The sequence below is a fragment of the Leuciscus leuciscus genome (assembly GCF_965113295.1).
Source record: "Leuciscus leuciscus genome assembly, chromosome: 1".
Lineage (NCBI taxonomy): Eukaryota > Metazoa > Chordata > Actinopteri > Cypriniformes > Leuciscidae > Leuciscus > Leuciscus leuciscus.
The window spans coordinates 24,707,409-24,723,314 of NC_138725.1; the positions used below are offsets into that span (position 1 = coordinate 24,707,409).

The 15,906-nt window shown below is 39.4% G+C and overlaps 1 protein-coding gene across 3 annotated transcripts in view; it reads left to right on the top strand.

Moving 5' to 3' along the window:
* The window catches only part of LOC309499678 (uncharacterized protein), a 133,044-nt gene extending 120,435 nt beyond the window's left edge, over positions 1-12,609 (top strand). Inside the window, exons 1-4 of one of the 3 annotated variants that reach the window (XM_082171052.1) lie at positions 70-6,698; positions 8,407-8,707; positions 9,516-11,029; positions 12,120-12,609. In XM_082171052.1, coding sequence (XP_082027178.1) covers positions 8,575-8,707; positions 9,516-11,017 — 1,635 coding nt within the window. In that variant the 5' untranslated portion in view covers positions 70-6,698; positions 8,407-8,574 and the 3' untranslated portion in view covers positions 11,018-11,029; positions 12,120-12,609. Of the gene's footprint in view, positions 1-69; positions 6,699-8,406; positions 8,708-9,515; positions 11,030-12,119 lie in introns of those variants that run through there. The other 2 variants (XM_082171054.1, XM_082171053.1) reach the window with 2 other exon arrangements.
* The last annotated feature ends 3,297 nt before the right edge of the window (positions 12,610-15,906 follow it).

The window sequence follows — 15,906 nt, forward strand, 5'->3', positions numbered from 1 at the left end:
CTAGTTTGATTCCTCTGCTTGTTTCTCTTCTCTCGTTCATGTGCGCTTTCGCACAGCTGAACTCATTCTCAATCAGCATTCTGTATCCTGCTCTTCTCACACCTGTTTCCCATTTGCCCTAATTTTCTGGCTATTTAGATCTAGTGTTCTTTTCCCCTCTTTGTCAGTTTATTGTTTGTTCGTTCATGTCCGTTACAGACACATCATCTTTGAGAATTACTGCTGCTTATTCTTGTACTGTGTGTTCTTACGTCAGATGAGTGATTTCTCCTGCTATCCTGAGCCTAGTCTGATAAATCTGTAGTGGTGGGCAGATCGAGGCTTCGTGAAGCAATGAAACAGTTGAACCAAATGGGCCATATTGTTTCGAGGCTTCGAATCAATCCGACACCCGTCTCAACGGTGACACCTAGTGGTCACTTGCAGGTGTTGATCTGAAACACCCTTGACGAGCCATTAAAAAAATTTGTTGTTTTTTTATTATTGTATTTTTCTAATATGTGAAGCTTGTAACCTATAGGCTCCTCACTGTGCATAATGTTATTTTGGTCCTGCAAAATGAATATTAATAAAATAAATCAAGCCACATTGTCTCACTTTTTTAGAGCTTTTTATTTAAAAATATCAATTTCTCTGCTGTGGAAGGACTTAGCCTACTTATTTTTTTACAGATAATTTCTCCAACCTTTGAAAAAATCCTCTCACAAGGGACTCTTGTTGCTGACGTGCAAATATATATTTTTAGCTAGGACATACAAATGAGGAAAGATTACTGCTCTCTCTTTCCAGTAAGTTAGTGGATCATGAGTTCTGGGCAAATACGCAAATTTCTAATTCTCCTCAAATGGCGCATCATGGATGATGTATTGTTGCAGTAGGCTAGCTGCCGATCACAATCCACACATCTCACTTTATTTGGGGTTTCTAAACGGAAATGCTCCCACACCACAGATGTACAGCATCTCTTCTGGGGAGCCTCCATTTTATCTATCTATCCAAATCTATCTATCTATGTGTCTATCTATATGAATCTATCTATGTATCTAGATATGTATCTATAATCTATCTATGTCTCTAAATATATATCTAGATATGTACCTAGATATGTATCTAGATATAATCTATGTATCTATATATGTATCTATCTATAATCTATGTATTTATATATAATCTATCTATATATGTATCTATCTATTAATCTAGCTGTCTATATATATTTATATCTATGTATCTATTAATTTGTCACTAAATGTATACTCTGTCTGTCTCTAGCCTATCAGTCAATGTGTTGTGTAAATTTAAATGTAAGCCTAAATAGCCTATAACTAATCAAATGTCACTATATCACCAAAAGTCCGCTATCTCAAAATCAAACTCCTCTCACAAAAACCCACGAGGTCAATATGCGTTGATTTCACTTTTATACAGATGTGCGATTGTGTGGTCTGTTCCCGACCGTGTCAATGAAACGCTGATTCGGCGGACCACACCTGATGAAACACTTAGTGAAACACTTCGAGGCTTCGTTTGGCCATAGTCACGTGACATGGGTGTTTTGAATCACGCTTCGGATCAGTGTTTCGAAACATCAGCGCTTCGGGATCTCGCAAAGCTTCGGAACGACTGTTTCGCGTCAGCCATCCCTAATAATCTGTGCTGCGGTTACTGAGTCTGCGCTCGTCTTTTCCAGCATACACTACCTGACTGCTTCTACCTGTGCCTTTCATCCTGCCTGGTTACTGCCTTGTCCTGGATAACGGTTACCTGTTCTGTGTCCGCCAAGATGGCCGGAGATCGGCAGACAGCCTGTGTTGCATTTCATTCTTTTATTTCAATAAATCGTTAACCAGCTTTCACTCTTGGGTCTTTTTCGAACTGTGACAATTTGATCAGCACAAACTTAATTTCTACACATTCATCTACTAGTTGTGTATTCATACTTTTAATGATCATTGTGGGAGACACATTTGTTTATCTCTATCTTATTTACAGTTTAATTCATAGTGTGACTAAAGATATTCACATACATTTGAGTTGTCAATTCTATATTATGAACAATCATAGAGAAAAGTTATCTGAACAATTTATACCATATTCAGTTTTTCAGCTTGTGTGTTGTAATAATGATATTCAGCAGTCCATTCTCTCATATGCATTTATGCACAATGTTTTCATACTTAATATAACAACCATGATGGCTGTTAGTTTGATCTGTGACTATAAAGTGTAAAAATATGTTTTATTCTATGTTATTTATTGCTGCCTAACTTTGAGCATTGTGACTTGGCAGATGTTGTTTATGCTCAAACATCAACATTACACACTAAAGTTAAAAAAGTGAAATCATTATCAACCACCACTTTAAAGAGGATCGTTCCCCCAAAAATAGAAACTGTCATTATTGAACTATTGAACAAACTGAACTATCCCTTTAAGGACAAGCATGTTTACCGGCACGCATCTAATATACACGCATATGACAGACGCACCATATTTCCTCTCAAATATTTGCTTCCACTTTAGACATAACCCACTCTGTTTATGTAAACCTTGTGTGTATTTGACAGAATTAGCGCAACGAGACTCGAAAGATAACTTAGTCCAGTATCCAGGCGTTGTTTAAAAGGCTATTAGTTCCTGCGCTTTGGGTGTTTGCGCTCAGAAAAGCGCACGTTAGAACAGCGCATCAGCACGCAAATTAAATGTTTAACCGGCAAGGCTTTAAAGCACATGCAAATAATTAACTTTTGTGAATTGCAGTGTCCCGTACCTCTGTGTGATGTGTATGTATGTCGCGTTATACAGTATGTTGAGACGGAGTCGCCAGAACTGCAACTGATAGAATGTCAGAAAAGATCATGTCAGTTGTTCCCCTAGATGGACAGAAACCACACTGTGATTCAGGGAGTATCTCCTCAGATAGTGGTAGCAGGCGGTTGGCGAGGACACGAGCAAGGACTTTGCCTGTTGTTGACAAGAGCGATATGCCCCCGTAGTTTCCACATTCAGCCATGTCTCCTTTCTTGAATATGGTAACAATTTGGGCATCCCGGAGCTCTGAGGGGAGCTCTTCCCTTTCCCAGACCTTGACGAGTAGATGGTGGATGTGGTGCCAGAGCCTTGGTCCTTCTTCCTTTAAGATATCTGCGGGGATCCCATCAGGACCAGTGGCCTTGTTGTTCCTGAGATTCCTGATGGCATTGTGAACCTCAGTTAGGGTTGGAGGTTCCCCCATGTCTTCTCTGATGGGACTCTGCGGGATATGGTCGGCAATGTCTGGTTTGGTTGAGCTGTCACGGTTCAGAAGTTCTTGAAAGTGCTTCTTCCAATGTGCATTGATGGAGTCATTGTCTTTTAGAAGAGTCTGTCCATCTTTTGGGTGCAGGGGATTTAAGCTAGGGCCATAGACAGCCTTAGTGGCACTAAAAAAGCCTCTGGTGTTACCTGAATCTGCCAGTCTCTGGAGATCTAGAGACTTTTCTGTCCACCAGTTGTTCTTGAGCTCCCTCATCAATCTCTGAACGTCAGCCTTGGCTCTGGAGTGTGCTGCCCTTTTGGCCTCACGTTATGTCATTTTGCCACACTCGGAAGGCTTTTCGTTTTCTGCAGATAAGTTGTTCTATCTCTGTGTCATTTTCATCAAACCAGTCCTGATGTTTCCTGGACTGATACCCAAGTGTGGATTTGAATGAATCATGGGATGGTGGATTTGAAAAGGCCCCAGTGCTCTTCGATGTTATCAGGATATTTTTGCTGAGAGAGAGAGAGAGTCCTGAAGTAGCTGCTGGATGGCAGTTTCATTCAGGCTGTCAAGGTTCAGTCTTCTTCTTCTGAATCCTCCTCCTTTTTTTAAGTTTGATGGACATTGTGGATCGGATGAGGCGGTGGTCTGTCCAGCAGTTGTCAGGACTACCATGGCCGTTGTGATGTTCACATCACAGTGGTCCATGGCCATTACAATGACATAATCAATGGAAGCCACTGCTTGGAGCAAAGGTGTCTCCAAGATGCCTTGAATTTGTTTTTCTGTCGATAGAGAGTGTTGGTGATGATGAGGTTCTGCTGAGCGCACTTACTCAGAAGCAGCACTCTGTTGGAGTTGATGTTACCGATGCCCACCTTGCCAGTGTCCTTCCAGAGGTGTTGGTCCCGGCCTACACTAGCATTGAAGTCTCCAAGGAGGATGATCTTGTCCTCCCTGTGGATTTTTTACAGTGTTTCTTCCAGGCAGGCGTAGAAGGCTTCTTTTTCTTCCACGTCGGAGTCTGGGGTAGGGGCTTAGGCGCTCACTACTGTCGCTGTCTGGTTGTTGGCCAACACCAGACGCATTGTCATGAGGCGCTCGCTGATCCCCACAGGAAGTTCGGAGAAGTGGTGTCGTGGAAATTCTTAATACGAATCTGTCTTCTTCACCACAGACAATTTAAACAACTTGCAGTTGTTAAAAATACAATACAATACAATACAATACAATACTTCCCTGAAGTAAGGTGACGGCGTCCCGTCGATGAAGCTACTATCACTACCTCAATCACACTTTGATGTTCTTTTGATTTCTTTTAAGGGTAGAATATTTAGGACTTCTATTACTACCTCAATCACACTTAGATGTTCTTTTGTTTTCTTTTGAGCGTATAATCTGTTTCTCAGCTGCGCAGCAAATACCTGACACGACTCCCAAGTTGCTCTTTGTAGAAATGAAGTTTTATTCACGGCCGGGAGATCACTGGTCACAACAACCAAGTGAATCTCCTGAATAGAAAGATGCATGTACATTTATATCATACAGTTGAGTAAAAATCAATGTCACTCAAGTCTTCTTCACTGTGATTTGTTCTGGTGATTGGTTTGTAATGATCTGAGCTAGTCATATGTTAGTTCTACTGTGTTAAGCACTTTTTGGTTAAGCATACATGACCTTTGACCTGAGCATCCTTAGTCTGCGTTTCTCTGTACATTTAATGTTGAAAATACCATTACATAAAATATTTATATCACAGTGGTTAACCTGTTAAGCTTCACCAGAGCGCAGACACACTGAAGCGTGTTTTTTTTTAAATAGTTCAAATTTATTATCAGATTTAATGTAACCTTGACAAACTATACATCATTAAAAAGATATAAGACTCAAGTTTCAGTATTTGACCACTATTGTTTTCTGAGAAACTTAGAGTGACTGTTATATCTTAAAGGGATACTCCACTTTTTTTGGAAATAGGCTCATTTTACAACTCCCCCAGAGTTAAACAGTTGGGTTTTACCGTTTTTGAATCCATTCAGCCGATTTTCTGATATTTAGAAGAATATCAGTAACCAGACAGTTTCTGGTCCCATTGACTTACATATTATATATATTTTTTCCTACTATGGAAGTCAATGGGACCAGAAACTGTCTGGTTACTGATATTCTTCTAAATATCAGAAAATCGGCTGAATGGATGAATGGAAAACGGTAAAACTCAACTGTTTAACTCTGGGGGAGTTGTAAAATGAGCCTATTTCCAAAAAAAGTGGAGTATCCCTTTAATTTGTGTCAGGAGTTATGTAATGACAAAATGAGTCGATAATATGAATTATGACCGTCAGCCGCTCCCATTCAGAAAAAAACACCTGTGCTGTTGTCATGACAGCACTTGACAAAACAACATCCCTCAGGGCTTTAGCTAAAAAATTTGCAGATTTTGAGAAATATTGATATATTCTCATAGGTTTACATCAGATTTCTTTAGAAGGAATACAGGAATAATATTTATTGAATTTATACCCAAATGCATCGATGTAATCATTATGAGCGTTAGATACTCTTGATGTACTGTGTTTTCAATCTATACCAGCAGCCTGAGGGCACCCTATGTGCACAGTATGGAACATGAAGAAGAGCCATAATCATGTGACATTCCAGGATGTCCCTGACACAAACAAAGCTAACAGAGATCGCTGTAACATGCAGATAAAGATGTTTTGAAGACGATAAACATGATTGCAATGATATTTCATTTACCTGTGTTCTTCGAGCCATGTCAGGTATTTTCAAAATAATATATTATATTTATAATGTAATGCTAATCGATATAGACTTTATCATCGTGCAGAATACTATAAAATATATTTTCTGTCTGATTTTTTTATCTGAAGCCAAATCAGATCACAGAATGTTATTTAAAACACTTGACTTGCGTTATAAAGTAAATTTGGAGCACAAACATGGTTTTAATCTCATAAATTGTTGTGTATTGATGGTGTGCTAAGCTAACATGCTAGCTAGCCTGCACCTGCCACCTAGCAGAGAACTTTGATAAAAGAAATGAGGGATTGAAAAAGCGTGAATAGCCAGTCGTTAGTAACTATAATGCAGACAAAAGAAATGCATATTTAGAGCTATAACCAGGCTGGAGAGATGTGAATGTGTGCAGGAGAGACTGACACTGAATGGGGCTCGTTTGCACCACAAAACAGTAGAGACAATAGACTGAATAGAGATGCTTAGAAGATGACAATAAACATCAGTTGCATTTTAGAGTCTAATCAAAATAAAGTCATTCTAGCCTCATTGGCTGCTTTTCCTTTCCAGAAGAAAGTGAAGCCACCTTTCTCCTCCTTCAGCTGCCCTTCACCTGCCCGTTGGGTTTCGGAGAGAGCAGCTATATCAATCCGGCATCTCTGCAGTTCTCTGGCTATGATGGCAGTTCGTCTCTCAGGTCTGTCACTGGAGGTGTTGTCCATTAGAGTGCGCACATTCCAGGCTCCAAAATTTAATTTCTTTTGTTTCTGATCGCAAATGGGGTGTTCCCTCTGGACGCGGTAATCCAGTTGGGAGGTATGAGGCAGGCTATTTTTAGGGCACCTTTTCTAGCCCCTTCCCCATGTGGGGTAAGCAGAGCGGATCGCCTGATGTGCCAACTCATGACTAGGGGCTTCCAGACTGCACAAACCTGACTCTGTCGCCACTCGCTGGTCGCCAGAGGACTTTATCCGGGGTGGTAGGGTGGATACCCCTTTGTGGAAGACGCCTGTGCGTGGCATTGTTTAACATGTGGAGGCTGGTGCATACAGTCCTTGGCAGGTCTGGGTCAGGATCCAGTGGCATGGAGTCCAAGACGACTGGGGACCTATCACTGCTGCAGCCTTCATCCGCCTTCCCAGCCATTGTGATGCTCCACTTAAGTCAGCCATCATCCTCCGCCTGTTCCGACGTTGAGGTCTTGTCTTTTTTTTTAGGGTGTGCTCCCTTAGCCTTTTCCTCTATAGGCTACCCCACAAGGCAGTAGGACTATTTCCCCATAGCTGGGTCTGTGGTTGGCGGGTGCCAGGGCACGTCCACTGTTTGGTGGGCCTGCTCACTGCGCCTCTGGGGTCCACTGCTGCTCCGAGATCCCCTACAGTTCAGCCTGGGTCCGCTAGGGCCCAGTTACCGTGTGTGGCCGCAAGGAGGCACTGTAGGAGTCTTGACGGTGGAGAGGCTGTGTACCGACAGGAGGAGGCTTACGCCCTCGACTCCTCTTTTCACCCCTGCACAAGGGCTAGTCAGTGGCAGTAGCTGTAAGCAGAATGTAGCAAGCAGAAGTAGCATGCAGCATGCAATATCTACTAAACTACAGGCACTACTATCTCAGTACTACTGCACTGACGCATCACACGTCAGTGTGACAACACACACACACACTCTATGTATTTATTCACTAACATGAAGAATCACAGGACTAACCACATATTGTATTATCATAACTGTGAGGATGAATCTATCACATTTAACAAGTTCTATGTCGATTGATTTCTGGATATTGTGATGTTATTTTTGTACACACACTTTGTGTTTTCATGTTTTATGAGGGCTTTCCATATGCATAATTGTTTTTATACTGTACAAACTGTATATTATCTCCCCTTACACTAAACCTTCCCATCACACAATTTTTTGCTGCATTTTTACATTTTCAAAAAACATAATTTAGTGTGATTTATAAACTGTTTTCCTCATGGGGACCAAAGTTTTTTTCCACAAAAAAATTGTGAGAAATAACAGTATTGTCTTCCAATAGAGCAGTTGTATAGGCTTTTATCATATATCCTGACTCTGTTTCTAGCAGCAAACACTCAGAATAAAGTGAGATGATCTGCTGATGATCCTGAATGACTTGTTGAATGAGTGTTGATAGTCTGAGGCTCATCAATATTAACAGATCTGCTGAAAAAACTCTTTATTTAATGACAATAGTTCCTGTTTTCACCTCATTTATTATGCTGATGTCTTCAGATCTCCTATAAATTGACATTTAAAGCTCATTTCATTGGTGTCAACAGACTGAGCTTACCATTATTTAAATTGGAAAGAATATACACTATTTATATTATATTGTCCATGAGCATAAAAAACAAACTGTAACTTATATTTTTTTATTTTGGCAGATCAGCTCCTCCCACACTGTAATTATTCATCAGTGAAGCCCCTCCCACAATTACACCATCAGTGAAGCTTCTCCCACAGCAATTACATCATCAGTGAAGCTCCTCCCACATCAGTTTACCTACAAATCCTGGAATATTCCCATCAGCTACAAGTGAAGACGAGCAGCAATGCATCAGGAAGAGTTGATATCTTTAAAGACTGAGTTTATTAAAGAGGACAGTGAGAACATGAGTGATCCAGAACCCTGCAGAATGGTTGGTGTTTATTCTATATTCATTCATGATGCTGAAGAACATTCAGGTTAGAAACATTCAAGCACTTAATCACATTTAGATAAACAGTTAAACTATGAAATGGCTGCAAAATAATTTTTTTTTTTTTAACAAATGGTCAGTAAATGGAGGTTTCATATTGATTGTCAACATCAGGTCAAACTAAATTTTAATATTTTAACTATTTTATTTTACATTTATTTTATATATCATTCACAATTTGCCAGAATTTTGTATATAACAAATAATAATAATTCCAAAAGTACAAATTTACAATATGCAAAAAAAATAAAAATTTTCCGGTGTCCCAGATTCACATGCGTATGAAGTCAATGGAAGGAGAAGTTTAGTCTGACCAGCACTTAATAATTTAAATGTTTTTAATAACATAAATTAAATACAAATCTAAAAGTTGGTGTCAAAATGTGGCAGAATTGTGCATTTTAAAATTAAAATCATGTTAGATAGTTCTGTCATTGATCAAACATATTTAATAGTTCTCACTACAGAATCATGGGATTTGTGTCTGGCTTGAGAGATTCAGTCAGTCGTCACATCTGGAAACACATGAGATGATCAACACACTGTAATGCCTAACAGTTATATGTACTAAATAAAACATTAGCAAAAGTTATGTGAACACAATGACTGTCTATAATGTTTTAGAAATAATAATTGAAATATCAGTGTACCTCATTCATGAAAAGTTTCAGGGACATATTATTAATTTATAAAAAGGCATAAAAACTATTCCCTCCATCTCGCTCTCTTTGAATTATTTTGATTAAAAATTAAAATAAAAATTTGAAAATTAACGTTTTTCTTTTTCATTTCAGACCTGATGGAAGTGAAGGAGGAGAGTGAAGAACTGAGTGAAGTGAAGGAGGAGAGTGAAGAAATGAGCGAAGTGAAGGAGGAGAGTGAAGAACTGAGTGAAGTGAAGGAGGAGAGTGAAGAACTGAGTGAAGTGAAGGAGGAGAGTGAAGAAATGAGCGAAGTGAAGGAGGAGAGTGAAGAACTGAGTGAAGTGAAGGAGAAGAGTGAAGAACTGAGTGAAGTGAAGGAGAAACATCATGTCAAACCTGGAGAAAAACCTTTGAGTCGCTCAAAGACAAAGACATTTTTAAAGAAAAGAAGAGCCAAGAAATCTTTCACCTGCACTCAGTGTGGAAAGAATTTCACAACCAAACGAAGTCTTGAGATTCACATGAGAGTTCACACTGGAGAGAAGCCGTTCTCATGTGATCAATGTGGGACAAGTTTCAGTCACTCATCATCCCTTAATGTTCACATGAGGATCCACACAGGAGAGAAGCCGTTCACATGTGATCAATGTGGGAAAAATTTCAGTCAATCATCAGCCCTTAAGAGTCACATGAGGATCCACACAGGAGAGAAGCCGTTCACATGTGATCAGTGCGGCAAAACATTTTGTAGTGCATCATTACTGAAGTCACACCTGACCGTTCATATGAAGGAGAAGCCACATTCATGTTCTTTATGTGGAAAGAGTTTTTCACGGCTGAAATATTTACGAAGACATCAGAAAACTCATACTGGTGTGAGAGAGTACATGTGCTTTGAGTGTGAGACAACTTTTAATACAGTGAACTGTTTAAAACAGCACCAGAGAATTCACACTGGAGAAAAACCTTACAAGTGTTCACACTGCGACAAGAGATTCAGTCGTTCAGCACATCTGAAAACACATGAGAGGATCCACACTGGAGAAAAACCTCACAAGTGTTCACACTGCGACAAGAGATTCAGTCGTTCAGCACATCTGAAAACACATGAGAGGATCCACACTGGAGAAAAACCTCACAAGTGTTCACACTGCGACAAGAGATTCAGTCGTTCAGCACATCTGAAAACACATGAGAGGATCCACACTGGAGAAAAACCTCACAAGTGTTCACACTGCGACAAGAGATTCAGTCGTTCAGCAAGTCTGAAAATACATGAGAGGATCCACACTGGAGAAACACCTTACAAGTGTTCACACTGCGACAAGAGATTCAGTCGTTCAGCAAGTCTGAAAATACATGAGAGGATCCACACTAGAGAAAAACTTTACAAGTGTTCACACTGTGACAAGAGATTCAGTCATTCATCATATCTGAAAATACACGAGAGAATTCACACTGGAGAAAAACCTTACAAGTGTTCACACTGTGAAAAAAGATTCATTCGCTCAGCAACTCTGAAAAGACATGATATGATCCACACTGGAGAGAAGCCGCACACGTGTGATCAGTGTGGGAAGAGTTTCTCTATTAAAAGTCACCTGAAGATACACGTGAAGGTCCATGTGGAGACAGTCTCCACATCACCATAGTCTGAGATCACAGTAAGTAGTTCATCTTTATGTGCTGAGAGAAAAAAAGCCGCTTTTCCACCTTTGGAAAAGGTTCCAGTTGTGTTTCCACTTGAGCCTGGTACGGTACGGCACAATTACAAACCGTTCTCGGCCCTGAACTCTCAGCACACTTGGCTAACCGTGCTGAACCGTGATGGTTGAATGTGTGTCGTGACATTGCCACTCAGGATTGGTCATTTGTCTGTCTAAGTGACGTAAAAGCAATTTGAGTGATGCAAACACAAATTTATCATAAAATTAAAAGAAATAACATGGTTCCTGTACTTACCAACCATGTTATTTTTCAGATGTGTTTTGTCCATAGGAATGTTTTTCACTGCTGTAAATATAATTAGCTTGGTTGTGGATTATTTTCATGATCAATCTCATCAATTAGTCCTTGCAGCCCTAGTTAATTAAAGTTTGTTTTGATAATCAAAAACAATTTAAGAAAATTAAACATCATGTTACTGAAGAACAAAGAGGTTGCTGTTTATTCTTGATTCCTCATTCATTCATCGAGATTTACATTGTTTCAGGTCAAGAATATAAAAAGACATTTTTGGGATCCAAACACTGGGTTGTTATGTCTGACCCAGGATCTGGGTCACACAAAATCTACCCAAACTCTATAAAAACAACCCAAAAATTGGACCTAAAAGGCTTAACCTGGGATTTGGGTAGAACAAATTGCCCAAGATTTTTTAGTGTGTAGTGATGGGAAAAACTAAGCTTTTCAAAGGTTCGAATTAGTTGGCGTTCGAAACGCCACACGCTGATCAGAGATCAGGTAAAACCCATAGACACTTGTTCAATTGTTCGCTGCATGATGTGTTCACAGAGATCATTGACATTTAAAACATTTTGAAACGTTATGAGGCAACAAAGCCTTGTTTACTTCACAGTTTGATACACACTCTGAACCACTGATTTGAAAAGATTCATAAAGGTGTCTGAGCTTTGTGAAGAAGTGTTTCGAAATCGCCCATCACTACTTTAACTACATGAGTAAAACATGATTAGCAAGTTGTTTGGATAAAATAGACCATTGCAACTCACTTGATTTAATGTTTCTTTTTAGACCTGATGGACGTGAACAAGAAAGGAAAAACAGAAGCCACAAAATCCTGCCCTCAGTGTAAAAAACACTTCACATGTAAATCAAGTCTTAAGATTCACATGAGAGTTCACACTGGGAAGAAGTGAAATGCAGGAAGTCCTTCACTACAGACGATGAACTGAAAGAGCACCAGAAAATTCACACTGGAAAAAACCTTTGGAGGCAAAGTTCAGGGAGCCGAAGAAGAAGCCATACAATTTTTAAGAGGGACATAAATCTGATATTAATTAACTCGCTTACATTGTTTTTTATTTGAACATCTAGTTTCTCTTCCACTTCTACTCTTCAATGCAAACACAAGATATACTTTCATGGATCTTTGGACACTTTTCTTCTGTTCTTCTCTTGAGATGCTTTGGCTCTTATGAGTCAGTAAAGAGAGAGATCTGTCTCATTCACTTTTACTTAATGTTTGTATTTGCTTCATATAATTATTAAACTATTGACTCATTTTATCAACATCTCATTGTTATTGTCCACTTTCTTATTTTCTGCTGATTCTGCTTGAATCAGGAATAATTTTAGTTCTGAAAGTCATGAAGTATCCTGATATGATTGCTTTTTGAGCTTTCCATGTTTTAATTTTCTCAATAGAGCTTTAGTAAATTATATTTTACCGCACACATGACTGACATTGAATGAGATTGCTGTCTGTCTATATTATTAACAGTTTCACCCTTGATATCCAGTACCATATATTCATTTCATAGTTCTAGTCAGTTTGATGTTTCATTCACACCATGAGGCTTCATGAAGTCAGAACAATTACTATTAACTTAAAACAACACCAGGCCCGGCTCCAGCTTTGAGATGTAGGGTGGACCAAGTGAATTTCCTAGTTTTAACATTATTGATTTTTATCCCATAACAAAGCTTTATTTTTATTTCATAACAAAAGAGGCAGGTCTCGATATTTGCAGGGCTCAATACAAATTCACTGGACCCAAAGAAGTTTTTATATACAAGTATTTTAATAAATATAAAGACATGGTCAAGGTCAAGTTTATTTCTATAGCACCTTTAAACAACACGAACGTTGACCAAAGTGCTTAACAGTTACTGTACATCACAAAAACACATACATTAGAGACAGAGCATATCAAAAAGAATTCAAACCAAAAACAAAGATAAAACCATATGTAGAAAGATTTAAAACCTGACAACATCACAAAGACTGCAACCATATAATATTTCAAAAATGCATACAGCATTTAAACGTGTTGTTTTAATATGCTTGATCAAAAAGATAAGTTTTAATTGATGTTTTACAAACATTTATTGTCGGAGAAGCTCTAATAGATAATGCGAGTGTATTCCAAAGTCTTGGAGCATAAACTGAAAATGACCTATCACCTTTAGTTTTCAGACGCGATTTCGGGACGTTTAATAATAACTGTGATGACGATCTAAGTGATCTTTGAGGAGAATATGAACTTAAAAGTTCAGATATATAGATAGGGGCCAATCCGTGAAGAGCTTTGAACACGTCAGTTAAAGATCTTAAAATCAATTCTCTGTTTCACAGGAAGCCAATGGAGAGAGGCCTGGATAGGTGAAATATGTTCCCTCTTTTTTTGTCCCAGTGAGGAACCGGGCTGCCACGTTTTGGACGATCTGCAATCGTGAAAGTGATGACTGACTAATTCCAGCATACAAGGCATTACAGTAGTCAAGTCTTGTAGAAATAAAAGCATGTATTACAGTCTCCAAATCCTTAAAAGTCAGAATGTGCTTTAACTTACGAAGACGCTTTAATTGAAAAAAGCTCGCCCTCACCACAGAATTTATCTGTTTGTCAAACTTCATGTCACAGTAAAAAAAATTACCCCTAGATTTTTGACACAAGAGTGATTTTTTAACTGAAAATTGCCCAAGAAATCACTGTATGTGTCGGTTTGAGGTTTAGAGTCTAACAGGATAATCTGTTCTTTTTTTTTTTTTAATTGGAGAAAACTTTCATCCATTCATTCTCTAATATCCTTTAAACATGCTAACAGTGAAAAAACAGAATCGCTACCAGAATCTAGTGGTAAATAGAGTTGGGTGTATCGTCTGCATAGATGTGATAGTTAATCTTATGATACTCAAAGATTAAACGCAGTGGAAGCATGTAAAGTGAGAACAGAACTGGACCCAGGATTGAGCCCTGTGGCACCCCGCAAGTTATTGGCACTGAGGATGAGGAAAATTCTCCCATTTCGACAGATAGACTCCTGTTTGAAAGATAAGACTCAAACCACTGTAAGGTAGTATCACAGATGCCAACCTCATGATTTAACCGTTTCAGCAGAATGCCATGGTCCACGGTGTCAAAGGCTGCGCTTAAATCCAGCAAAACAAGGACTACACATTTGCCAGAGTCGACTGATATCAAAATATAATTTGTCACTCTTAGGCCACATCCACACAAAGCCAGAGCTTTCCCTATCCGATATTTTTTTTCCCCGTTCAAAAAAAAATTCCGTAAACACGGCGTCATCTCAAGAAATATCTGCGTACACACGAAACCACTGAAACCGACTCAAAACGATGTAGTATACATGCCAGACCAGTATGTGGCGCTGTAATTCTGCCACAGACATACACTAAAAACGGAGAAGAAGACTTAAAGCATGCGCATAAACCTTGCGCGCTGTATACAACAATAATATTAGAATATTAGGCACAGTAGCTTCTTTTTTTCTTTTCTTTTTTCTTTTTTAATCAAGAACTTTGTTGAACAATATGAAAAAACATAAATGTGTCACGGTATATAGATTCGCTGTCTCCTCTCTCGTCTTGTTGTTGAGTGTGTGTGTGTGTGTGTGTGTGTGTGTGTGTGTGTGTGTGTGTATGGGCGGAGCCGCTGATCACTGCCGCTGATCAGTTTCCAGCTGCAGCTGATCAATGCGCCTGCTGCAGCCGATTTACACACCCTATTTAGTCTCTCTGTTGTCACCTTGTCTTTGTCAGAGCGTTGTTGGATGTTCGGTGTGTTCCTGCCTGTTCCCGTGTTATCCTGCCTGTTTCCCGTGTGTTCCTGCCTTCGTCTGAGCCTGTGTGTTTGTCGTCATCGTCATCATCGTCGTCATCGTCCTGCACTCTCATCACCCGCGCCAATTCCTGGTTTCCGGTTTGTTCGTCTTCTTCACCACCATCTTTCACCACCGGAGTTCTGGGCTGACCCCAGCGTCCCTGTGCTGCCAAGTGTCATCTCTGGACATTATCTCATTCTTCACCCACACCATCTCTGACCAGCTCTTCTAAATAAATATCTGTTTACACTTGCTATTGAATCTCCTCATCATTTCATCACAAAATGTAGTTGCTGTGACTTAACGGTGTCTGACTAGTTGACACTTGGTGTGATGACATCATCGTTTCACAAAATATACGGATTGGCCGTACACACGAAAACGCAAGGGCAGCGTTTTCAGATTTATCCACCTTGGGACCCGGTTTCAAAAAATAGCGGTTTCAGTCTCCGAAAATGCCGGATCCGTGTGGACGAAACGCCAATACGATAAAAAATGTATACGTATACAGCGAAACGCGTCTCCGTGTGGACAGGGCCTTAGTTAGGCAGATTCAGTACTGTGCTTCGCTTTGAAAGCAGACTGAAAAGGATCTAAGATGTTATTTGAAATTAAATATGCTGTGAGTTGAGACTAGAAGAAATCTGTAAATTATAACAACTTTTGGATGAAGATGATGAAATCAGGGACCTAATACCAATTATTTTATTTTAAAGAAGCTACAAAACTTCTCA